Here is a 26400-nt window from a genome sequence, read left to right on the forward strand (position 1 = left end):
GCTGCTGCCCAGTGAAGGCCTTTCTTCGCTAGTGTCTGGGCCATGGTGATAGCCTCCCCATGGGTCTCCCTGTTTCCATTCTCTCCCCTTCTGTCCCATCTATCACAATGAGGTCTGACTCAGAGGATCAGAGATTTAGAGCTGTGGAGTCCAATGCCCTCATTTTACAGATGAGAAATCTGAGATTCAGAGAAGTTATGTGACTGGCCCAGGAGCACACAGCTAATCAGTGAAAGGGGCAAGATTTGAACCCAGGTTTTCCTGACTCCGATTCCAACACTTTTTCTATTACACCACACTATTTCTCTCCCTTATTCGTCAGGCTGACCGTGTCCCTTCTCTCTTCCAAGCCTGTTGCCTACCAGATCCTTATTTGGCATTCAAGGCCCTCCACCATCTGGTACCAGCCTACATTCTGAGTATTAATTCTTATAATCCTTTAGTGGCAGCTGGGTGGCACAGTGGATGGAGCACTGGGCTTGGAGTCAGGAACACCTGTGTTGTTCCCATGTGGCCTCAGACACTTACCAGCTGTATGACCTTGGGCAAATCACTTTGTTTCTTAGTTTCCTCACCTATAAAATGGGGATAATAGCAGCACCTACCTCAAAGGGTTGCTGTGAAGACCAAGTAAGATCATGCTTGTTAAGGGCTTAACGCAACGCCTGGCACATAATAGGCAGTCAATAAATGCACGTTTCCCTCCTCCCTTCCCACTCCTCTCCTCCATGAGCAGAACTCCAGCCAAACTGGCTTACTGACATTCCATCACCTCTCCATGTTGTCCCACCACCATGCCTTTGCTTCTGCTGCTCCTGTGCCTGGCATCTGTACCTCCTCTGTTCCCTTGGGACCCTGCTTTATGCCACCTGCTCCATGAAGTCTTCCCCGATCACCCCCCAAATGCTTATTTTGCTTGTACTTACACGATCCCCACCGATCATTCCGTATCATAATCATCTGTAAATGTGCGTGTCGTATCCGTTAGTGCCAGCCTGGTGGTGCTGTGCCAGTGGGAGCTGCCGTCCTTGTCCTTCTTGTCACTCCTCCGCTAAAGGCCTGCTGGGACTCCTCATGGCCCCTGGCTCCTCCATACTGCAAAGCCTGGCAGACTCTCCCACGCTGGCAAAGACATCAAGGGGGAAACCCAGCACAGGATTGGCTACCTCTGGTCCAGGAACGAGCTGGCTAAAATTAGAGGCTCAGCACTGGGGTGGCCATAAAGGGATGAATATTTGGGGCCACAGATACATGTGGTCGTAACTTCCTGGAGGGGAACAGTGCTGGCCTCCGGGTCAGGAGCCCTTGGCTTGAAGTCCCTCTCAGACTGTCGCCAGCTGTGAGCTGTGTGAAGGCCGGGTCTTAGTCTCATAGGCCTCAGTTTCCTCATCTGTAAAATGATCAAGGATTCCTACTATCTAACTTTGAGCAAGTCAGTTAACCTTTGGGCCTCAGTTTCCTCATCTGTAAAATGATCAAGGATTCCTACTATTTAACTTTGAGCAAGTCAGTTAACCTTTGGGCCTCAGTTTCCTCATCTGTAAAATGATCAAGGATTCCTACTATTTAACTTTGAGCAAGTCAGTTAACCTCTGGGCCTCAGTTTCCTCATCTATCAAATGAGGAGGTTGGACCAGATGGCCTCAGAGAGAGGTCTCAAAGAAGACCTTTCCTCTCTCTGTGCCTCAGTTTCCTCCTACATTAAAGGAAGGGGTTGGACCTCAGTGGGCCATGAGGTCCCTGCCACCTTTGCTGTTCTCTGGTTCTGGGGGTCCGCCTGGGTCACCAGAGGCACCGAGGCTCTTTTCCAAATCAGGTCCCATCCCGTCCAGTGCACCAGAGGGAAACTGAGCTCTAAGACCCATCAGGTTATCTGCTCTTTTAAGCCAGACTTGACAAGACAAAAGTCTGGTGAAATAGTCCAGGACTTTTTGCAAGGATTTAACCGGCATTTTAGCTGGGAAGGAATGTTGGTCGAGCCCCAGTCAGAGGGAAGAGGACTGATTGGAAACAGGGCAAAGGGCTACATTGTGAGATCTGGAGCGGGCTGGGGAAGAAAGAGCCTTTGAACTCATCTAATCCGACCCATTCATAAAATGAGGGAGGAAGGAGGGAGGAAATGAGGCCCAGAGCAGTGAGTGACTTGCCCAAGGTGACATGGAACTGTAGGGGTTAATGAGGGCTACTCACTGTGGAGAGGCCTGGTTAATACCACAGGCTGACAGATTCAGGATCTCAGAAGATCTGGACAGGCTCAAAGGTTGGGCTGAGCGTCATAAAAACTGCCGTTTACTAAGGATTTGTATAAAGTCTTAGAGGCAGTGTGGTATCATGGGTAGAGGCACCAGGCCTTAGAGTCAGGAAGCCTTCTGACCCATCCTGGCCGTGTGACCCTGGGCACTCACCACTTAACTCTTTCAGTGCCCTAGGCGGCTTTCTAGGACGAGAAGTTGCAGAGCAGATGCCTGTGTGCATTAGCAAAGGGAATTCCCTATACCAATGAAATTACAGATCTAGTCTTCCCAAAACAAAGTCTCACACTCGAGTCACAAACAGTCACTTCACAAGTATAAGATGGTGAAGGCAAGGTTAGACAGCAGTTTGTCTGGGAAAGATCTGGGAGTCCTAGTGTACTATAAACGATGTCTATCAACTGGAATATGGCAGTCAAAAAAAACTAAGGCTGTTTTGAGCTTAGGCTACAACAGGGAGACATGGTATCTGGTTGTCTTGCCTTCCTCTGTCCCAGTCAAACCACACCTGGAGTATTAAGTTCTGGACAGCACATTTTAGGAAGGGCATTGATAAGCTGAAGAATATCCAGAAGAGGGTGACCAGAATGGTGAAGGGCCTTGACATCATGACCCATGGGGAACGGTGAAAGGTAAAAGGGGTGTTGAACTTGGGGAAGAGAAGCCTTACTGGGAACATTGAGAGTGAAGATGTCATCACTGTCTTGGAGCGTTTGGTGAGCCACCTTGTGAAAGAAAGATTACATTGGTTCTGCTTGGCCCCAGAGGCCATAGGGATCACACGATCTGATTCCCTTATCTCACAGATGAGGAAACTGAGGCTCAGAGAGAGATTAAGTGACTTGTTCCACTGGGGGTCATAAATAACAGAGGCAGGAAGGTAGTGAGTTCCCCCTTCCTGGAGGTATCCAAGCAGAGTTTGGATGTCATCTTGTCCAAGATACCATTGAGGGCCTTTTTGCTCTGGGATGCCCTAGATCACATGGCCATAGGGGGAGAGGGGGCCCATCCATCTCAGAGCTTCTGGGATTCCATGGATGTTTTACTCTCATACTGATCAGAAGCTGAGAACAACTTCTCTAGCCCTGGCAAGGTGGAGGGAGGGGGAATAGAGAAAGGGAAAAAAGGAGAAGGGAAAGGAAGAAGGCAGGGAGAACATAAGTCTAGTGGGGGTAGGGGGCTTGGTTACAATTCTTCAGAATCTCCCACTCTAAGGAGGTATTTTACTGACTCCTGGGGCCCTCTCATTCTGGGTACCTTCTCCATCTAATAGGAAAGTCAGAGTCTCTGGGTCTTTGCCCATAATGCAAGATGCACGTGTGAAGCAGAGAGAAGGTACATACAGTCCAGAGCATGGAAAGCCAAGCCGAAACCTCCCAGAGACAGAGGAGCTGCTCTGTTTGTCTCCCATACCCTGAGCAGGACTCAGATTTATAGCATCCATATGTTGGGACGGCTCCAATGTCAAATACATGAGAAGTGATGGAAGACACTGGAGGTGTTTAGTCTGCAGAAGAGAAGCCTTGGGAGGAAACGTGATGGCTCCTTTCAAATGTATCATGAAGGGCTATACTATGAGAGAGAGTTTAGATTTATCAAAGGGTGATCAATTTAGAGCTAGAGCTAGTATCAGTATTTTCTCTCCCCTTCAAATGCAAAGTTAAAGGCAGCTAGGTGGCGCTGCAGTGGATAGAGTGCAGCAGGGCTGGAGTCAATGAGACTAATCTTCCTGAGTTCAAATCTGGCCTCAGATACTTGCTGGCTGTGTGACCCTGGGCAAGTCATTAATCCATTCTCTTTATTTGACAGAAGAGGAAACTGAGTTTTAAAAGAGGTGAAATTATTTCCTTAGAGTCACACAATCCATCAAAGGTAGGACTTAAACCCAGGCCTTCTTGGCTCTAAGTCCAACAATCTGTCCTCCAGATCATGTTGCCTCTCACTTATTCTACATGACTCCAAAGGGCAGACTGGAGGAGTAACAGGCATCCGGTGCCAAGACCAGATTTGGGCTCGATGTGGGTACCTCGATGTGGGGAAAAGAGGAGTCGGCCCAAGCAACGGGAAAATCGTTTGTGAAGGACGTGTGTGTGTGTGTGTGTGTGTTTGGTGTGCGTGTCTGTGTGTGTCTGTGTCGCGTGTATGTGTATCTGTGGTAGGTGGGTGTGTCTGTGGGGTGTGGATGTGTCTGTGGTGGGGGTGGGGTGTCTGTGGTGGGGGTGTGTGTCTGTGGTATGTGTACGTGTCTATGTCTGTGGTATGTGTGGGGTGTGTGTATGTCTATGGTGTGTATGTGTGTGTCTGTGGTGTGTGTGTATGTCTGGTGGGTGTGTGGGTGTGTCTGTGGGGTGTGTGTGTCTGTGTTGTGTGTGTGTCTATGGTAGGTGGGTGTGTTTGTGGTGGGTGTGGGTGTGTGTGTCTGTGGTATGTGTATGTGTCTATGTGGTATGTGTGGTGTGTGTGTGTGTGTCTATGGTGTGTGTGTGTCTATGGTATGTGTGTATGTGTGTGGTGGGTGTGTGGGTGTGTCTGTGGGGTGTGTGTGTCTGTGTTATGTGTATGTGTATCTATGGTAGGTGGGTGTGTCTGTGGTGGGGGTGGGGTGTCTGTGGTGGGGGTGGGGGGGTGTGTCTGTCTGTGGTATGTGTATGTGTGGTGTGTGTGTGTGTCTGTGGTATGTGTGTATGTCTGTGTGGTGGGTGTGTCTGTGGGGTGTGTGTGTCTGTGTTGTGTATATGTGTGTCTATGGTAGGTGGGTGTGTCTATGGGGTGTGGATGTGTCTGGTGGGGGTGTGTCTGGTATGTGTATGTGTCTATGTGGTATGTGTGGTGTGTGTGTGTGTCTATGGTGTGTGTGTGTCTATGGTATGTGTGTATGTCTATGGTGGGTGTGTGGGTGTGTCTGTGGGATGTGTGTGTCTGTGTTGTGTGTATGTGTGTCTATGGTAGGTGGGTGTGTCTGGTGGGGGTGGGGGTATGTGTCTGTCTGTGGTATGTGTATGTGTCTATGTCTGTGGTGTGTGTGTATGTGTCTATGGTGTGTGTCTGTGGCATGTGTGTATGTCTGTGTGGTGGGTGTGTGGGTGTGTCTGTGGGGTGTGTGTGTCTGTGTTGTGTGTATGTGTATCTATGGTAGGTGGGTGTGTCTGTGGTGGGGGTGGGTGTGTCTGTGGTGGGGGTGGAGGTGTGTGTGTGTGTCTATGATGTGTGTGTGTGTCTGTGGTATGTGTGTATGTCTGTGTGGTGGGTGTGTCTGTGGGGTGTGTGTGTCTGTGTTGTGTGTATGTGTGTCTATGGTAGGTGGGTATGTCTATGGGGTGTGGATGTGTCTGTGGTGGGGGTGGGGGTGTCTGTGGTGGGGGTGGGTGTGTCTGTGGTATGTGTATGTGTCTATGTCTGTGGTATGTGTGGGGTATGTGTGTGTGTCTATGGTGTGTATGTGTGTGTCTGTTGTGTATGTCTGGTGGGTGTGTGGGTGTGTCTATGGGGGATGTATGTCTGTGTTGTGTGTATGTATGTCTATGGTAGGTGGGTGTGTCTGTGGTGGGTGTGGGTGTGTCTGTGGTGGGGGTAGGGGTGTGTGTCTGTGGTATGTGTATGTGTCTATGTCTGTGGTATGTGTGGTGTGTGTGTGTCTATGGTGTGTGTGTCTGGCATGTGTGTATGTCTGTGTGGTGGGTGTGTGGGTATGTCTGTAGGGTGTGTGTGTCTGTGTGTGTCTGTTGTGTGTGTGTGTCTGTGGTATGTGTATGTGTCTATGTCTGTGTTATGTGTGGTGGGTGTGTGTGTGTCTGTGGTGTGTATGTATGTCTGTGTTATGTGTGGTGGGTGTGTGTGTGTCTGTGGTGTGTATGTATGTCTGTGTGGTGGGTATGTGTCTGTGGTGTGTGGGTGTGTGGGTATGTTTGGGTACGGGTGGATTCTTGGTCAGGTCGGAGCATCTGAGACCCCTTCCTGCTCAGAGATTCTGTGAATCTTCAGAAACACACAGAAGGGATACAAGATCAAGAGCCATGGGTGATGGGGAGCAAGTCCTCCAGAAGCGTGGTGCTTGCTTAGGAAAACCTGAGCTGGTACAACATCCCTCTATGGCTGTGGCTATTGGATTTCTGGTGTGGGTGGAATGGGCAATGTATTTCACATAAGGTGGTAGGGAGGCTGGCCCATACTCCTTTAGGTCTTAAAACCCACAGGTAATAACAAGTCAGAAAAAAACAATGTTGGGTGAGGCCGTGCTTTTGGTACAGGAAATGTGATCTGCTGCTTAGGGGCCCTGGTCCCCACTTAACTGGCTGGGCCGACTTCCTCCTCTCCCAGTTTTGGGGGTGACTCATTCCAGCCAGCCAGCCAAGTCTGCCACCTCTCAGATATACTAGGCAGGTGGCCCTCCACAAGCTTTTCCAGGGGCCAGATACTTTCCTTTGCTCTGGAGGGGGAAAAAAACGGCTGGTGTTGGTGGGTTTTTTCTGCTAATGGCTTTTGCAGATCCAGGCTGGAAACAAGATCTGCCTGGCATCGTTCCTACGCACCCTGTCTGCTAAGCACATTAGCAGCCTGGCCCAGTGGGACAGGAGGGGGCCAGGTGGGGGTGGAGGAGGAAGGACATGGGGCTTCAGAGAGGATGGGAAGGCCAGCCTCCTGCGCCTGGCTGCCAGGCTCCAGCATGAAATGGGGGAGGAGGAGGTGTGAACCAGTTCAAGGACTCTGTCTTTCTTTACCTCTTTTTCCTTCCCTTCCCTTCTCTTCTTTTCTCTTCTCTTTTCTTCCTCTCTCATGTGTGCACATGTGTACACATGTGTACACACAGACTCATCCATACCCAGGACTGGCTGATAATCTCTTGTGTTGTTACTGAGTCGTTTCAGTCACATCCGACTCCTCATAGACCCATTTGGGGTTTTCTTGGTAAAGATGCTGGAGTGGTTTTGCCATTTCCTTCTCCAGCTCATTTTACAGATGAGGAAACTGAGACAAACAGGGTAAAATGACTTGCCCAGGGTCACACAGCTAGGAAGTGTCTGAAGCCAGATTTGAACTCAGAAAGATGAGTCTTCCAGAATCCAGGCCCGGGGTACGCTATCCACTGCAGCTCCACCTAGTGATCCCTAACTTTGTATTTGAAGGGTAAAGAAAATTCTCTACATAGCGTCTTGCACAGCAATGTGTTGCCCCCTAGCTCCAGGCAGCCACCTCCCAGGGTTCACCACTGGGCCTGAGGGCAGTAGGCGAAGGAAGAGTAGAGGTTCCATTCATGGGAAAACAATTCAAATGGCATTTATCTAAGTCAGCATCCCTTGTCTAAGGATGGTGCCTGGATCTCCGGTACCCTGGCCTAGAAGGAGGGGTGGCAGGAGTGCCCATCTCAGCTTATCATCCTCTCCAGTAGCTCTCATGTCCATTTCCTCCCGTTGCTGAAAGACCCTCGTGCTTGGCAGCTACGCCCTCCTCTGCCCCAGCTATCCAAAGATTGTCCCACTGCACTCCCGCCTACTTTCCTTCCCTCCCTCTCAACATTAGAATGTAAGCTCCTTGCAGGCAGGGACTGGGGGCTTTTTGTGGCCTTTTTTTGTATCTCTATGGCTTAGCACAGTGTCTGGCACGTAGCAAGCACTTGATAAATGCTTGTTGATGGACAGAAAATGACTTGCAAAATTGAAATGCGTTTGCATTTCTGCTATACAATTTGGTAATGGTATTATTGGGTTATTCACAACGGCTAATTGTCTCCCCTTTCCCAGAAGCAAAAAGCATGGCAATGAAATTCCTCAAAGGTGAAGGTTAGAAACAAGCAGGGGAGCACAGAGGGCCTGCACAGTCAACCTGCTGTCATGGACGTCCTCTGACTTGATCAGGAGGGCCAGGCACTGGGGTGGAGCAGAAAGGACGCCAGGCTCCTAGCTTGCCACTAGAACCCACTAGCAGCAAGACCTTAGGGAATGAGAAAAGGGAATATACATTTATTAAGTACCTGCTATGTGCCAGGCGCTAACGTTACCAACATGATCTCATTTGAGCCTCACAACAATCCCACGAGGTAGGTAATATTATTATGTGCATTTTATAATTACGAAGACTAAGGCAGACAGAGGTCAAATGACTTGCCCAAGGTCAACTAGTGTCTTGGGCCCACATTTGAACTCAGATCTTCCTGACTCCAGGCCAAGTACTCTATCCACTGAGCCACCCAGCTGCCTTGAGCATCACTTGAGATAAGAACAACATTATTAAGTCAATACTTCATGCCTCTGGGACCTCAGTCCCCTCTTCTGTAAAATGAGAGGGTTGGATGGCTTAAGAATCTCAAAAGACGCCTTCTAATTCAATTCAAGAAGCATTTATTAGACATTTATTAGTGTGTTTGGGCAGTGGGGATGCAAAGAGAAAGAATAAAGTAGTCTGCCCTTAAGGAGTTTATATTGTACTTGGGCATATAACATGTACACCTCTAAGAGAAGGGAAAGGAGAGGAGGGTGGAGCCAGAGAGGGAGGGGTGGGAGGCGGGAGAGAAAAAAAGGGAGAGGGAGAAAGGGAGAGAGAAGAGGAGGGGGGGGAGCCCGCTAGAGGGAGGAGCCAAGGTTAGGAGAGAAAAAGAGATGGGGAGAGAGAGAAAGGAGAGAAAAGGAAAGAGAAGAGGGAGAGACACAGAGAGGGAGGGAGAAGAAAAGAGGAGAGGGAGAGAGACACACAGAGAGGGAAAAAGGAGAGAGAAGAAAGGAGAAGAGAAGGAGAGGGAGGGGAGGAGGGGGAGAGAGATTGAGAGAGAAAAATTTGAGGCTATGGATACATCAGTGAGGGAAGAGCTTAATGTGCAGGCCCGTGATGCTTCAAGGTTGGAATAGCTCACAGGCCACTGTGACAGCTGTGGCTAGCTTGTGAAGGGAATTTCTATGAAATAAGGCTGGAAAAGTAGGTGGGAACCAGATTAGGAGGCTTAATTGCAGTTGGAGGAGTTTGTACTTTACCCTCAAGTCAATGGAGAGCTAGTGAAGATTTTTTTTGTTTGTTTTTTTTGGGGGGGGGTTTGGCTAGGCAATGGGGTTTAGTGACTTGCTCAGGGTCACACAGCTAGTAAATGTTATGTGTCTGAGACCAGATTTGAACTCAGGTCCTCCTGACTCCAGGGCTGGTGCTCTATCCCCTGCACCACCTAGCTGCCCCCTAGTGAAGGTTTTTAAGTGGAGAAGAGGAACAGACACATGGTCAGTTCTGTATTTTAGGAAGATCACTTTAATCCAGACGTGTCAAACACCATCGTGGCTTTGTGGGGCACCCAATACTCCCATTGCATCCCAACCAGATTAAAATGTAATTGGGGAATATTTAACAAAACAAAAAAAAATACAATAAAACACAGATAACATTATACCTTAAAGCTGTCAGTATGCTGCCATTGAGGCAGCTAGGTGGTGTCGTAGATAGAGCTTTGGGCAGAGAGTCAGGAAGACCTGAGTTCACATTTGGCCTCAGACATTTACTAGCTGTGTGACCCTAGACAAGTCACTTCACCCTGTTTGCCTCAGTTTCCTTATCTGTAAAATAAGCTAGAGGAGGAAATGGCAAATCACCCCAGTATCTTAGCCAAGAAAACCCTAAGTAGGGTCACAAAGAGCACACTGAAACAACTGAACAACAAAAATAAAAGTGTTGCCATCTGGGATGCTTACGTATGCTTTGGGGGCCCTCCCTCTCGGTTTGAGCTTGATGTCACTGCTTTAGTTAGTAAGCATTATGAAGCACATGCTCTGCTAAGTGCTAGGAATAGGAGAAAAGGCAAAAGGTAAGCCCTGTCCTCAAAGAGCTCACAATCCACTGTGGAAGACAAGCAAAGAGGTATTCACCAACAAGCCCTATACGGGATAAATTGGCCAGCTGGCCAGTAGAGGGAAGGCCCTTGTGCCAAGGGAAATCTGGGAAGGCTTCCTGTAGAAGGTGGGATTTTAGCTGGGATCTGAAGGAAGCTAGGAGGTGGTAATGTGGGGGCTGGAGGGAGACTGCAGAACACTGCTGTCTTCAGAGCTGGGGGTAAGGAGGTCATGAAGGGGCTATGGCGGTAATGGAAGGCCCCTGGGCCTTTTGATTTTTCAGGGGAGACAGGTGTGGGCAAGTCCACCCTCATGGACACGCTGTTCAACACCAAGTTGGAAGGCGAGACAACCACCCACTACCTGCCCGGCGTCCAGCTCCGTTCCAATACCTATGACCTCCAGGAGAGTAACGTGGGCCTGAAGCTCACTGTGGTGAGCACCGTGGGCTTTGGAGACCAGATCAACAAGGAGGACAGGTGAGGAGGAGGAGGGGCTGTGCAGGGCCTGGCCGGGCCTAGGAAGGTTTCTGCCCTAAAGGCAGGACAGGGCCGCCTTGGGGAGTGAGCCAGCGGGCCATCTGGGTCTCCCTGGTCACCATGGCCTGTTCCTTTGCTGTCCATCCTGGCCCCACTCCTGGCTTCCTCATGTCCTCTTCCATCTTTCCCCCAGACCTGTGTCATCCCAGCAAGGATTCTTTCCCCACACTATTCAAACCCAGGCCTGTTCTTTTCCCTCTCTATATCCCCTGCCCCAGGTCATGTACATTTTAATATCCTGAATCCCCCTCCAATTAGGAAGGGGGGAGTGCATTCCAAAGCTACATAGAAGAGATTTTTGTTTTAGTGGGGGTTTGGGATTATGTGCTCTATCTGCCCCCTACCCCTTCCACATACACATATGAATAATGGAGAGGCTGCTGGAACAGGAAACACTTTCTCTTCTCTTCCTGTTTCTTTCCTTTCCTTTTGTGTTCCTCCCAAGGGAGTATGAGAGGAAAGAAAAGGCACCATTTTTAGAAGTGCTTCTGCAGATCAGACACCACCTATCTTCCCCTTCTTTCTCGTGCTGGACTTGGATCCAGGAAGACTTGGATTCGAATCCTACCTTTGATCCTTAGTAGCTACATGAGCCCAGGGAAATCACCGTATCTCTCTCAGCCTTGGTTTCCTCACCTGTAAAATGGGGAGGGTGGGGTTGGACAAGATGGCCCATGAGGTCCCGTCCCTCTAGATCTAGGAGCCTATGAGCAAAAACCCAGAAATACAAATGATCCTGCACATTGTAGCCACCAGTGAGAAGACTGGAATAATTTGACTGGAAGGTCATTGGTCTGTTTGGGAGGCATGGAAACTAAGCTGATATAGGTGGCTTTAGGAGTGCGGAAGATCTGATACAGGTGGTATAGTGGAGTCTGGAAGAACTGAGTTCAAGTCTTACCTCAAACACTAGCTCTGTAACCCTAGACAAGTCACTTAAGGGCTCTTGGCCCTGATTTTCCCCATCTATAAAGTGGGGATATTGATAGCACCGACCTCACAGGACTGTTGTAAGGATCAAATGAGGTTCCAAAGGACTTTTCGAGTCTTCTGGCACTATGCAACGCTAGCTGTCATCAAGAAGATTGGGAAGGGGCCTCTCTGAGGTCATTGTTGTCCCCCCCGGGGGCCACGTTTTCTCTTCTTCCCTTCTAGCTACAAGCCCATTGTGGAGTTCATTGATGCCCAGTTCGAGGCATACCTGCAGGAGGAGCTGAAGATCCGAAGGGTACTACACAGCTATCACGACTCCCGCATCCATGTCTGCTTGTATTTCATTGCCCCCACGGGCCACTCCCTGAAGTCTCTGGACCTGGTGACCATGAAAAAGCTGGACAGCAAGGTAGTGGGCCAGAAGCAGCTGGGCACTCAACTGGCCACAGGTCAACCACGTGAGGCTCCTTCTAGACAAAGGGCCTTGGCAGCTTCTCTGAGCTTTGTCTGGCCCTCATGTCCCCCATAGCCAGCCACCCCTCATCTAGCAAGATAATGCCCCTCACCCACTCCCTGCCAGTGGGACTTGACCTTTGACTTGCTTTGCCACTTGTGAGGCTGGGTCCTTCAGGGGCCAGGAACACCCATGCATAAGGTGATGGCTGGCTGGGCCCTGGAAGCAAAGCATCTGTCAGTGGACCCAGGCTCCCTCCTCTCTCCTCCCCTATGACCGCTCGCTGTCAGGGAAGGCTCTGCTCGTTCATTTCCACATGGGGATGAATGTCAGTCAGGGAGGGCCCTCTCTTTGGGGGAAGGAGGACACATTTGAGCCTCCTCTCTAACACTGGAAGGAAAGGATTTGCCTTAAGCACCAGAGAATAGGTGGGGGTGGATTGGGGAGGGGCACTACACCGTCACCCACACATCACCACACTCAAAGTGTGGCCATTCTTTCTATCCTGGACGGTTGGGCCTAGCTCGCTAGCCACCGAAGGTCCCCTTTGATGAAAATCCCTGTTTGGTAGGTGTTGACTCCCACCCGAGCCCAGTCCCCATTGTCCTGGAAGGGAGAGAGGGAGGTAGAGGCCCCATCTTTCCTCTGTGACCCTTGGCACCTGCCATCTTCCAGCCCCTCTAGCCTTTGTCTCTTCTCCAGGAATTGCTATCTGCTTTCCGTTATCCCAACCAAGGGCCTGCTCTCCTCATATAACTCATAGATCTGACTTGAGCTTCTTGCCTCAATCGCTTAGAACTTAGGGCTTCCCGAAGCTCCACTGACCATGGAGTGGCTTCTCATCACTTTCTTTCCCACAGGTCAACATCATCCCCATCATTGCCAAATCAGATGCTATTGCCAAGAGTGAACTAACCAAGTTCAAAATCAAAATCACAAGCGAGCTGGTGAGCAATGGAGTACAAATCTACCAGTTCCCTACTGATGATGAGTCGGTGGCTGAGCTCAACGGGACCATGAACGTGAGTCAGAGCCCTGAGGTTCAGCTCCAGAAGGGAAAACTGCAGTTGAACCATCATATTGCAGGAGCAGCCAGGCAGTTCTTGGCAATCTGAGTTCAGGGATTGTGGCTAACACAAAAGCAGTCCAGCAGGTTAGGCTGACAATAGGAGAGGCAGCTAGGTGGTGCTGCAGTGGACAGAGTGCTGGGCCTGGAGTCAGGAAAATATCTTTTTGAGTTCGAATCCAGCCTCAGACACTGTGTGACCCTGGGCAAGTCACTTAACCCCATTTGCCTCAGTTTCCTCATCTGTAAAATGAACTGGAGAAGGAAATGGCAAATCACTCCAGTATCTCTTCTAAGAAAACCCCAAACGGGGTCACAAAGAGTTGGACATGACTGAAATGACTGAACAAAAGTAGTGCTGTGGAAAGGGGGGTAGGCTTGGAGTCAGGAAGATCTGGGTTCAAATCCTGCCTGAGACACTTACTAGGTGTATGACCCCAGACACCCACTTTGCCTCTCTGGGCCTCAGTTTCCTCCTGTGTACAAATGAGGGGGTTGAAGTAGGTGGCTTCTGTGGTCCCTTCCGGCTCCAGGCGTTGTTTTGATCATTCATAGACCCTGGTCACATCTGTTAGCTCCATACAGAATCGTAGCTGGGAATATTTTAATCTGTTGCAAAAACAGTTGCTAGATAGGGTTATTTGGCTAAAGTCACTGCAAAGCCTGGGTAATTGTGCTCTTTTGGCGTCCTAAGGGCTGGCCCTTATTTAGCTTGGCCACTGAGGGCCCTCCACACCATGTCTGAGTAGCCAGGGGGGCGATCTTAATAGTGACGTGGGATGGGACTTTTTAAATGGGGGCAGATGGGAGAAGGAAACCTGGGCTGGGGAGTGGAGATAGCCAGCGATCTCACGTCCAGTCACCCTGGGCTTGGGGCTAGACAGACCAGGCCGGCCTCTGTCGATATCAGAGGGTGTCATAGTGAGGGGGCTCTGGCAGGCTCGGGGTGATTACTATTATATTATATATATTACTATATAGCAGCACAAGACTACCAGGCACCAGGAGACGGCTGTAGCATTATGGTAGTGACTGGAATGCCCCCATTTCAGCACCCTGGGACAAAGTCACTGGGTCCCCAAGCCGGTTATTAGGCCAACTTCTCAAGACACAAGCAAGAGAGTTAGGGATGGGGAAAGGCAGACGCTGGGAAGAATCTGGAGCAGGGAGGCCAGTCTTCTCCTTCCACCCCTTTTGCCACCTACTCTGTTTAACCCCAGCAGAACAGGGGCCTTGCTGGGGAAGCAACTACAACCCAAGGCACAAGGAGATTGCAGTCTGTGGGTCAGGCAGCTGGCTTGGGGAGCCCCGGCATGCTCCCACCTCAGATCACAAAGGGTCCAGGCCTGACATGGGAGGGAGCACAGAATGAAACTTGGGGTGCACAGGGCCGCCTTCTGGCTGGGGAGCCATGTTTTCCTTTCTCTTCTTTCCTCCTGCCTAAGGTTTTGTTTTACTTTAGAGGAAATATGAATGAAGCCCAGAGTTTGCCAGATGCCTCCCTCCTTTCCGGAGGAATGAGTAATGTACACGGCAGAGAGCCCACCAGTTCATCAGGCCCCAACACAATCCCCAGTGTTGGGCCTTGGCGGAGCTAATGGCTTCCAGAAGAGGTCTGTTTAGGGAAAGGCTTTCTCTCCCTCTCCTGAGAGGCATCAGTTTTCCTAATGACATCATGGGCTTGTGGATCCAAGTTCAGGAAAGACCTGGTAATAAAAGCCCTTTTGAGACAGTGGTCCGCTGTTCCTTTTGTCCATGTGTTCACGGCAGGGCTGGCGAGGCGGCCAACAAACGAGCAGGGCGGAGGATTGAGTGTCTCTGAGTTTGGCTGGCCCTCTTGGCACATAGTAGGCACTTCAGAAGTGAATGCTGGTTGAGCGATTGCTACGCCCCAGTCCATTGGTACAGTCTCCCAGTGGGGCTCTTGGTTCTGGCTCATTCTGTGCTGTCCAGCACCCAGTCAGGGGGTAGTATTGCCTGGTGGTTAGAGAACAGATTGTGATAGCGGTGGCATCCCTCCCTCCCTCTTGATTGGAGGCTTATGGAATAAAACAAAGCTCAGCTGTGATCAGGACTAGAAGGGCTTCATGGGATATTGAAGGAGAACCTGAATTCAGGGTCATAGAGTCAGTCTAGCACTGGCCAAGAGCAAGAAGCCCCAGTATCTTTGGGACACTGGATCCCGTTGAGGCCCCTTCCCAAGGCTTCCCTGGGAGCCTCCTGCTCCCTCAGGGAAGAGAATACTTGTGTTCTGTCTAACTTACCTTCGCCTTGGCTCCCTGTTTGAGGTGAGAGCGAGGAGCCCACAAGTCTAAATGCACAATGGCTCAGTGGCATAATTTCCATAGACAAGACCTGCGTTTCCTGGAAATGACCAGTGACTAACGAGAGAGACGGATGGGGAGAGAGCTTCTCCGTGGCCTCAGCAGAACGTTGTTTGAATGGAGGGAGCTCCTAATGGACAGGGCTTATGGGAGCTAATAGCTGAATTGAGAGAAAGCCAAGTCCAGTCTGAGTAGTCTTTCAGAACAGCAGAAGGAGGGTCCTGGAAGCCTCCATTGCACCAAAGTGGTGCAAGAGTATCAGAAGCAAGGTTGGTCCAGGAAAGAATGAACTCACATAGTGGGATTAGAAAGTGACTGACTGTCCCGTGCTACCAGGCGGATTATCAGTGGGCCAAAGCTTGCCCCTTGGGACACTGTGACGGGTCCTGTGGCCCTCACTAATCCAGAAAGCCTGGAGATGTAAGGTTATCCTCATCCCCCAAAGTGAGTGCTAGGGTTGGTTCTGTTGTGTTGGCAAAGTTATTAGGGCCTATTAGTGTGGATGCGGTTATATCAAGGAGCTTATAGTCTCCTGGGAGAGGAGGAGACAGGGAGATAGTAAACAGATAAATACAATAGAAGTTGAGGACCAAGAAAACAGTACTTAGCGGTATCATAAAAGACTTCTTAAGGTGTTGCCTGAGCTGAGCCTTGACTGCAGCTAGGAATTTTGAGTAGGAGGAAAGGAGGTTGTGAAGTCCAGGTATAGGGCACAGCCTAGGCAAAGGTACAGAGGCAGGAGATAAAATATTGTGGACAAAGAACAGCAAGGAGACAAACTTGGCTGGGCTTCAAGGTGCATGAGGGGGCATCATGGGAAATTATTTTGGAAAGGTAGAGTGCAAACAGATTGGGAAAGGTTTTCAACTGAAAATAGAAGAGTTTGACGGTTTCTTTTGGTGGAGATCTGTGAGATGAGAGGCGATCACCAGTCTTTGGGAGGCATTGGTACAGTGCTGCTTGAAGGCAGGCCGTGTGACTTGCTGATTGCTTTTTGTCTTGTTTTGCCTTTCAGTCAGTCACTTGATTTATAAAGAATGTCTTACTGCTGCTGTTCTTAACCTTTGATCACTTAGCTATTGGGGAATGGCTCTTGCTCTTTTATAAGGATAGATAGGGATAGAACTAGAGCTGGGATTGCTTTCATATAGGGGCCTCTCAGATGAGGAAACTCCCTTCACCAGGGCAAGTTGGTACCTTCCTTCTCTGCAACCACAGTCTTAGAGAGCATCCTGGGGCCAGGGAGAGGTTAAGTGATTTGTCCAGGGTCACACAGTATATATCAGAAATAACACTCGAACCCAGGTCTTCCTGACTCTGAGGCTGGCTCTCTACCCACTATGCGATGTTGCCTCTGTTGATCTTATAAATGTTTGTTAATTCCCTATATATTTTGGCTAGCAAACCTTCATTTCTATTTTTTTTTGGGGGGGGGAGGCAGTCAGGGTTAAATGAATTGCCCAGGGTCACATAGCTAATAAGTATCTGAGGCCGGATTTGAACTTGGGTCCTCCTGACTCCAGGGCCGGTGGCTATCAGACCTTTATGAGAGATTTTATATGAAAAAATTTTCCCCAGTCAGATTTCTCTTCTTATTTAGTTCTACTGATTTTGTTTGTGTAAAAGCTATTTAATTTTGTGCAGTCAAAATAATCTTTTTGGGAGGTGATCTCCTCTGTCCCTTGAGTGATTGTAAATTTCCCCCTGAGTTGGTAATGTCTTGATGCCTGGGCCTATAGAGATGTGAACCAATTCATAGGAACCTAGAAGATTCTTCCTGTTGGAAGAATGGAACCAAGATTCCAGTCTCCCAAGTGGGGTGGTGTGTGTGTATGTTTGGGAGGAGTTGTATGGGTGTGTGTGTGTGTGTGTGTGTGTGTGTGTCCCTGTTCCACTCTGCCCTACATGATGCTGGGGCTTGTTTTTGGATAGGCAGCTCTCTCAAACAGAGGGAAAGAGGGTCAGGGCCAGGGCTCTTCTGCATTTCCTACCCTGCACAGTTAGCTGACTTTCATCAGATGTCATTTAGCTGGGAGGCAGATCAGATGCTGCTATCCCCTCAGTGGGGAGAGCAGCTGGGCCAACTGCATCCTCTCTGCTGCCCTGGGGACATGGGGCAGCTGGGTTCTGCCAAGTGCTCCCCAGTGCCAGTGTTCGAACCTCTGGGCAAGGGCATGATGGTCATTGGAGCAGGCAACAGTCAGTGTGCACAGCCTCTGAGGGCAGAACCCAGGGACCTCTTGTTCTAGGGCCCCTCTGTCATGGAAAAAGAAAGCAGTGCTGTGGTTGACTGCTGGGGCATCATGGGACAGGAGAGGAAAACCAAGCAATGAAAAGCCATTGGGCTGGGAGTTGGCAGACTGGCTTTTCCTCTTTGCTTTGACACTACCTGGCGTGGTGATTTGGGCAGTCACTCAACTCCTCTGTGCTTCAGTTGCCCCAAATATCAAATGGGATTAACAAAGGATACTGGCTTTGTGATTTGTGCCTTTCTTTCTTTCTTTCTTTTTTCTGTTTTGCTTAGGCAATTGGGGTTAAGTGACTTGCCCAGGTCACACAGCTAGTATGTGTCAAGTGTTTGGTCTGAGGCTGGATTTGAACTTAGGTCTTCCTGACTTCAGGGCCAGTGCTCTATTCACTTGGCATTGTGGTTTGGGAAGCCACTCAACTCCTCTGTGCCTCAGTTTCCCCAACTATCAAATTAGAGTTAACAAAGAATACTGGCCCAGCCTGACTCACCAGCATGTGTTAGGATGGAATAAGGTCTGAGATGTGAAAGCATTTTGAAGTGAGCAAACACCATAGGAAGTATTATTAGAACAGACTCTGAAGCCAATTTAAAGGGAGTTTGCCCTGGGAAGTCTTGTGACATTTCCAAAGCAGCCTTGGTGGGGAGGGAGTTGCAGGCATGAAATGCCACACTCGAGAGAGGAGGCTGGAGTGACCCTGACACTGGCAATCACGAAGCCACTTTGAAATGAACAGAACTCCCTCCAGGGAGCCTTGAGTCTTCCTGCCTTCATTATGTTCCTGGGATTTGGGAGCTTTTGAGCACAAGGGAATGGCTCCCAATTTTCACTTTTATTCCTCCATGTCCCTCTTGCTGATGAGGCAGGGTGGTGATGACATCCAGGAAAGGCCCAGACAGGCTGTGTTGCAGCCCGTCAGCCTCTGCGCCCTACCCAGTCTTACCTATCGTGATGGGGCCTGGAGACCTTTGGGACTTATATAGCCCCCAGGGATGGCCTGGCTTAGATACCTATACCAGTGGTCACAGAGCCCCAGACTGAGTCTCCCATCATGGCTTCACCTTCTCCCCAAAGATAAAACAGCTCAGGTGAAATTGCTGCTCCTTCCCCCTTCCGAGCCTGCTAAAGCGGCTCTGTGTCTCTGTGTGCTGTGCCTATCGCTGGGGGACACTGCCCTGGACTAGGGTAGAGGCGGATGGGCCAGAGGGCCAGGGAGGGGGCAGAGCCAGGTCCTGGGAGAGGAGCATCTTCAGTGGCGTGAAAACATTCCTCCGGGGATCGGGGGAAGCTCCAGACTTTATCTGCTGATGAATCCCTACACTTTCCCAGGCTGGCAAGGGAGGCTGCTGCCAAGCTCGATGGCTGGCATCACATAGCCAAACAAAGCCCAGGACTCCGGAGTCCTTGCTTAGCTTACTGCAGGCCAGAAGAAAGGCTGGGGACAGGAGCCAGTGGGCTGGAAGGCGTGACAAGAAGCTACATCCCACAGGAATGGACAACGACCCTTCTTTTCTTGTTTTTAATGGGTTCTTCTTTTAAAAATCGTTATTGTTGCCTTTTCTTATTATATCACCTCCATTTCCAAAAATATCCTTTCTCATCCCCCCTTGCATTTGGACCCTCCTTCATAACGAAGATTACAGGAGAAAGAGGGAAAAAGCAGGTTAGCCAAAGCAACCAGCTCATTGTCTGGGTCTGCTAGTGTGCCTGGTGTTCCTCAGCCATAGTCCACCATCTCTGCAGTGAAGCGAAGGAGGGCATTTCCCCTTGGAAAGAAGTATTTCCTGCCTTATAAAATGGAAGCTTCTTGAGGGCTGGCACTATCTTTTAAATGCTTTGACTCTGTTAGCCCCAGCGCCTGGCACAGTGCCTTGGAGGCATCTCATAAAGCTTGTTAGAGGAAAGCTGAGTGGTCCCTTCTGTCCCACCATGTGGATTTGTTTGCCCTTTGTATCCCTCTGTCCTCTGTGTGGGCACTGTCTTCGCTCGTAGGCCTTCAGGGGCAGAGCCTGAGTGAGCACAGTAATGATGCACAAAAGTCAGTGACTCATTCTGGTGACAGGGATATTGAAATCAGCAGCAGCTTCCCTTTGCCTTCCCTGTGTTCCTGAATGCACGTGCATTCCATTCCAGGGCCACCTGCCATTTGCAGTTGTTGGCAGCACAGAAGAACTGAAGATTGGCAACAAGATGGTGAAGGCCCGCCAGTACCCATGGGGCATTGTGCAGGGTGAGTGAATCTGCAGGGCAGTACCCATGGGGCACTGTGCAGGGTGAGTGAGGGAGTCTGCAGGGCAGTACCCATGGGGCACCATGCAGGGTGAGAGGGAGTCTGCAGGGCAGTACCCATGGCGCACTGTGCAGGGTGAGTGAGGGAGTCTGCAGGGCAGTACCCATGGGGCACCGTGCAGGGTGAGAGGGAGTCTGCAGGGCAGTACCCATGGGGCATTGTGCAGGGTGAGAGGGAGTCTGCAGGGCAGTACCCATAGGGCACAGCACTGTGTCGGGGAATCTGTAGGGCAAGTGTTAGAATGAAGGAGCCATCTACACTGGCTTTCCTTCTCCATTCCTTGTCATCAAGTCACAGCACTCCCGTCCATCCTGGCTGCCCACTCCTCTTCCAACTGGTGCCCCAGAGAGCTAGGCAGTAGCTAGCAGCTTGGTTTTCTGGTTAAGTAAGGATCTTTTGCCCCTTTGGTTTTTAAGAAATCTCCCTAAAATGCTTGAGTCCACTTACTTCTCCACCTCAGTAAGCAGAGTCTAGTGAGCATGACTCAATATCTCCTGGCTGAGGATTCTGATCCCTGCCCATGCCTGGAGATGGTGATGGGGAAGGTTCAGGAGACCAGGCCAATTGGGGATCAGAGCCTGGTTAAGAAAACCAGGGCTTTGTAGATGGATTTCAAGGGGTCCATGAATTTGGATGGGGAGAAAGTCAGGTCTTCATTTTCACTAACCTCTAACTGCAAATTTGGCATTTCCATCAATCATGGGGAAACAAGGGACCATCGGCTTCACCAGACTCAGGCCAAAAGGGTCCATGACCACCACAGAGGTTAAGGACCCCTCATTTCTAGACCATTCCCTGCAAGTTTCTCCTTCTGCTTTAGCCCCAGGCATCACCTTGTTTTCTTATGATTGGTCTCAGAGTAGGATTAAATGGTTAAGGTTACTTGGGTTTTGCCTAGTAGAGATTCTGCTGTAGCACTTATTAGACAGTGCAGTATTAAAGATTTGGGGGCTTGGAATTTTCATTTTCATTCTTCATATTAAAAAGTTGCAGTTGTGAAGTCAGATCTGCAAAGTGTGCTATGAAGAACACTGAATTAGAAGTGAGATGCCCTGGGCTCCAGCCTTGGCTGCCTGCCACCTTGGGGTCATCTTGACTTCTTGGGTTTCCCTTTCTCTAAAAGGGCCCTAGGGTTAGAGGACATGACCTCTGGGCTCTCTCCTCATTCTGATGTGCTGGGCTTTTAGCTTTGGTGAACACAATGGAAAATTAGAAATGAGGCCTGTTATTAATTGTTGTGATGAGATTCACTAACATAAATTCCTTTGATTTCCATTGCTGGGCTCTTCCTTTTTCCAAACTGGGCCGTGCTAACTGTGCAGTCGAGAATGAGGCCCACTGTGATTTTGTGAAGCTGCGGGAGATGCTGATCCGAGTCAACATGGAGGACCTCCGGGAGCAGACCCACAGCCGGCACTACGAGCTTTACCGTCGCTGCAAACTGGAGGAGATGGGCTTCCAGGACACCGACCCAGACAACAAACCTTTTAGGTACGGCCTGGGCCAAGTAGCCTGGGCCAGAGGGAGACCTGGGACTCCAGGCATGCCCCTCTGGCAAAATACACTAGCTAGCTTCTCCATGTGGTTAGCTGAGGGTGAGGAAGGCTTTGGGGCCCATTCATGAAGCTTGCTGTTAGGGGGAAAGAACTAAAGCCTATGAGAGAATCAGCCTGCAGAAAATCTAGCAACGTTTGCGCCTTGGCTGCCACCAGAGGGCGTCAGATTAACTTTAGTCAAAAGCATTCTAGAAGGTTGGCTTTTATAAGCAGAAGTTCTTAACCTCTGGTGTCCTAGACCCCTTCATTTTACCGAAAAGGAAACTGAGGCCCAGGGAGATGAAGTGAATTGTCCAAAGTCACACCAAAGATCCTAGGTGTAGAGCTGGAAGCAGGGGTTTGCTGGTAAATGTTTAACAATCGATTCTCTGGGGGAAAAATATGCACAGGACACACTTTTAAGTGTAATCTTCACATTAACATTTTTTTCCATCGCTTTATTAAGTCTAGAACAGTGTCAGATTCAAATAGAAATGGAGGCCATTAATGCATACATAGGAATCCCTACCCTCCCCCGCGCCCATATTGACTTAGTTTTAAAATGTAGTGTTATCTCTGTTTCATTGTATTTTTGTTTATTAGTTATTAAATATTTCCCAGTCATATTTGAATCTGGTTCTGGCTGCACTGGGGAGTGCTGTGGCCCAGGGACTGCCTGTTTGATAGCTCCGGTCTAGACAAACCACAAAAAAAAAAATCCATCCCTCATCTGTAGCACTGGGTAATTTCTGAGATATAAATGCTCACAGTGAAGATTTGCCTTTCAACTCTGAGAGCCAATTTGAGCCAGCCCAAGCACAGCCCTGACAGGAAGGGACCTCAGAGACCCCCTAGCTCACCCACCCCACCTCCTTTATACAGGGGAGGAAACTGAGGCCCAAAGGGATGAAAGGTCATATCCACAGTCACACAGATCAAAGCTCTAGCTAGAGCTGGAGCTTTTAGCTCAAGTGAAGTGACTAGCCGATGTCACAAAGTAAGTGTCAGAGGTGGTTCTGACCCTGAATCCTCTGAATCTGGAAACAGCGCTCTTGTCCATTGGCATCCAGCCCTCCCCCCACCTTTGCCCAAAGTTGAAAACATCTGATAGCCACCCTTTATTTCTCATTGTGGGATAAAAAGCCTTCCTAGCATCACCGGGCAGGTCCAAGAGATACTTTGTGGGACAAGGGAGCACGTAAGGCCTAGCTTGAAAAGAAGGGTGATTTAGCCCTCTAAGAGAGTGGGCAGGTAGGGGTCAGAGGGGGCTGGGATCTTGGCACTCCCCATGCTCAAGTAGGTGGTCTGGCTGCAGCGTTGTGACCCAGTGTGTCCATCACCTACAGAACTGGGGGTGGGATAGAGCCTCTGAGGAGCCAGTAAGAACCAGATATTATCATCAGGGACCTTTATTTTTTGCTTCTGCCAAACAAGCCATCTGGAGGAATGGGCTGATGAATTGGTCTTCTCTATAGTTTGCAGGAGACCTACGAAGCCAAGAGGAATGAGTTCCTGGGAGAGCTACAGAGAAAGGAAGAGGAAATGAGGCAAATGTTTGTCCAAAGAGTCAAAGAGAAAGAAGCAGAGCTCAAAGAAGCCGAGAAAGAGGTAACTTGAGGCCCAGCCCTGGCTTACCTCTAACAGTGAAGGGAAGGAAAAAGCCAGGGGCTTTGATGAGATCCCTTCATCCCCAGAGGACATTGAGGACAGCAGCTGCTGTCCGGCACATGTGTTCTTTGCCTGGATAGATAAGACCATAGGGTCGTTGGGCCCTCAGCCCTCAAGGTCTGCACAGGCCTGATTGTTTTCTCAATTTTGAAAGTTCAAGGTCCTGATGTGGCTTCACACAGTCAGGGACAGTCTCATATCAGGATTTCTTAGCCTTTTGTATGTTCTAGGCCCCTTGGGCAGTCTAGTGAAGCCTCTGGATTCCTTCTTAGAATCATGTTTTTAAACATGTTAAGATGAGATAGAAAGGATTACAAAAGAAACCAATTATATGAAAAGATAGTTGTCAAAGTATATTTTATAAACAAGGTAATGGACCCAAGGTTAAGAAACTGTAATCTACATTCTTCTCCTTCTTTTTGTGAAACCAGGGGCAAAGAAGTAGCTACTTTATAGATTGTTCTGCCCAATCTCCCCTGGCTTTTCATTCCATGGATTTCCAGTTTTGGTCTTTGTATATCCAGTACAGTGCCTTATTAGGAATTTGGGGCATTCATCATGTGATTGTTAATACTTTGCAATTCTGCTTTAGAAAATTGGTCTTTTATAGGGATAGGCAGTAGACCTGGATTTCACTGGTCTAGGAAACTCCCAAATGAGAAAATCATTCTACCAATTCAGATTGGCCCCTTCTCTGCAATATCTAGTCTAGGCACTGAGAGATTAAGTGACCTGCACAGGGTCACACAGCCAGCACATGTAAGAGATAGGACTTGAACCCTGGTGTCCCTGTGGGCCAAGATTAGCTCTATCTACTACAGTAGTGTCAGACTTTCAGCTGGTGTCCACATCCTGGCCAGCAACACTCCTGAGCTGAGGGGGAAGGGAACCAGATTGGGAAATATTTAACAAAATAAATATTCAGCAAAATAAATAAAAATACAATAGGACATAGTATTAATGTGTGGTTTTCTAAGTTGCTTGCACTGGCAGGGATCCTTATGGTCCCTCTTTCTATCTGAGTTTCACCCAACTGCCTTGTTGCCTCTTGGCATTACAGATTTGTATCAGCTCCCTAAATTTCTTGGCTATGAGACCTTCATCAGAAATATTTGATGCAGATTTCCCCCCTCTGCCAGTTGACAGGTTCCTTTCTTGTCTGAGCTTCATTGATTTTGTTTGTGCAGATTTTTTTTAAAAATAAAATTGCTTATTGTCCCTCATTCTTTTGTTTACAGCTGCATGAGAAATTTGACCGTCTGAAGAAGATACACCAAGAGGAGAAGAAGAAGCTGGAGGACAAAAAGAAGACTCTGGATGAAGAAATGAATGCCTTTAAACAGAGGAAGTCAGCTGCTGAGCTGTCCCAGGGACAGCAGGCAGGGAGCTCCCAGACTCTCAAAAGAGACAAGGAGAAGAAGAAGTAAGTGGCCAATTGGGGTTTGGGGTTAGCTTCCTCCTCCTGCTCCCCCCAGGGCAGCTTCAGGTATGAATAGGCCTTTGCGGGAGGGACTTTGCTGTTGGGAATCTTGTCTGTGCAACTCCCCCGAATTCTCACAGGAAAGTTGGGGCTCTTACCCTGAACTTACTGAAGATCGGGCCTGGTATTGGGATAGCCTTGGTGCTTCGAGGTTTTCTGGGGTGGAGGCCTGGAGGGCATGGGGAAATGGGGCCCCAGGGGCTCTGCCTGTCCGGGAGGGTTGGCCCTTTCAGTGACTGCAGCTGGCAGGGTAAGGGAAAGAAAAAGGAGAGAGAGAACACAAGAGGAGAAAAGACCAGGAGGGGCCAGAAGGAAAAGCAAAAGGCAGTGGGAGAGAGAGAAAGAGGAGACCAAAATGGGAAGCATATTGCCTGGGAGTTAGGGTGAGCTCAGCATCTAGGTCAACTGTAATTCTTCTATACCCAACTTTAGGCTTTGGCCCATGCTTGCTGTTTAACTAAACTCTCATCCAGATGCTGCTATCAGCAGCTGTGGCCAACACAGCTTAACAGTGAATGGAGCAGCTTACCCAAGCAAGCACTGCTGGGTTCCCCCTCGATGCCCCTGCCTCCCCATTGCCCCTCCCCTTCTATGCCCCAGCCTCCCTATTGCCCCTCCCCTTCCATGCCCCAGCCTCCCCATTGCTCCCACCCTTCCATGCCCCAGCCTCCCCATTACCCCTCCCCTTCTATGCCCCAGCCTCCCCATTACCCCTCCCCTTCTATGCCCCAGCCTCCCCATTGCTCCCACCCTTCCATGCCCCAGCCTCCCCATTACCCCTCCCCTTCTATGCCCCAGCCTCCCCATTACCCCTCCCCTTCTATGCCCCAGCCTCCCCATTGCCCCTCCCCTTCCATGCCCCAGCCTCCCCATTGCCCCTCCCTTTCCATGCCCCAGCCTCCCCATTGCTCCCACCCTTCCATGCCCCAGGCTCCCCATTGCTCCCATCCTTCCATGCCCCTCATCTGCCCCTCAGTAGCTGGTTCCATTATAGGCCCCCTGGCTACTGTAGCTTATTTGCCTGGTCTAGAACTTGACCCCAAGTTGGGGGGAAGACTTTTTCAACTTTTGAGAGGCTGATGTACATATCATCAGAGTTGGCAAGCTAGCAGAAGGAGAGCCTAATTGTGCTTCCTTTGCTGACTTCCAGCTGGGTGAGACGAAAGCATTCTCAGCCCTTTCTCCCAAAGTCAGAAGAAGGAAAAGGTGTTTTTGACTGTGTTCATTCAGCCCCCCAGAGGAGACCAGGGAGATGGGGGACATATTGGAAAAGGCCCCATGGGATGGAAGACAGAGCATTAGGCTTGGGACTTTGAACCATGATTCTGCCACTTCTTTGTTGGAGTGTGTGTGTGTGTGTGTGTGTGTGTGTGTACATGGTATATGCGTGTGGTATGTATACATGATGTAGTATGTGTGTGTGTGACATTGAGCAAGTCATTTCCTCTCTCTCAGCTTCAGTTTCCTCATATGAAAAATGGGGATAATGCTATTTGCTTTACCTAACTCCACGGGTAGGTATAAAGGATGAGGTACGCACTTTGAAACATAAAGCCCTATCGAACGTAAGCTGCTGTTATTCTTATCATCAGCTCTTTAGTCCTGGGTTCGATCCCCAGGTATCCAGCAATGAGAGACACAGACTCCTTTCTCCACTCAGCAAAAGACTTCAGTGAAGTTTGTGCAACAAGAGAGTGATTTAAATTTCACAGCTAAGTCACCTCCACCTTGTCTCCAGGCCCATTTGGAAGGGTTAATGATTTTCAGGATTTTCTTTTTTTTTTTTTCTAGTGATCATTTTAGGAACT

The 26400-nt window shown here is 49.5% G+C and overlaps 1 protein-coding gene across 4 annotated transcripts in view; it reads left to right on the plus strand.

Moving 5' to 3' along the window:
• SEPTIN6 (septin 6) overlaps nt 1–26400 on the plus strand; it is a 59045-nt gene that overhangs the window by 19046 nt on the left and 13599 nt on the right. For all 4 annotated transcript variants that reach the window (XM_020975117.2, XM_020975115.2, XM_078147927.1 and 1 more), the window contains exons 3-9: nt 10338–10533; nt 11749–11935; nt 12841–13002; nt 19753–19849; nt 21232–21400; nt 22920–23052; nt 24351–24535. In XM_020975117.2, coding sequence (XP_020830776.1) covers nt 10338–10533; nt 11749–11935; nt 12841–13002; nt 19753–19849; nt 21232–21400; nt 22920–23052; nt 24351–24535 — 1129 coding nt within the window. The remainder of the gene's footprint in view (nt 1–10337; nt 10534–11748; nt 11936–12840; nt 13003–19752; nt 19850–21231; nt 21401–22919; nt 23053–24350; nt 24536–26400) is intronic.

Source organism: Phascolarctos cinereus, unplaced genomic scaffold, assembly GCF_003287225.1.
Source record: "Phascolarctos cinereus isolate Bilbo 61053 unplaced genomic scaffold, phaCin_HiC Scaffold_8;HRSCAF=390, whole genome shotgun sequence".
Lineage (NCBI taxonomy): Eukaryota > Metazoa > Chordata > Mammalia > Diprotodontia > Phascolarctidae > Phascolarctos > Phascolarctos cinereus.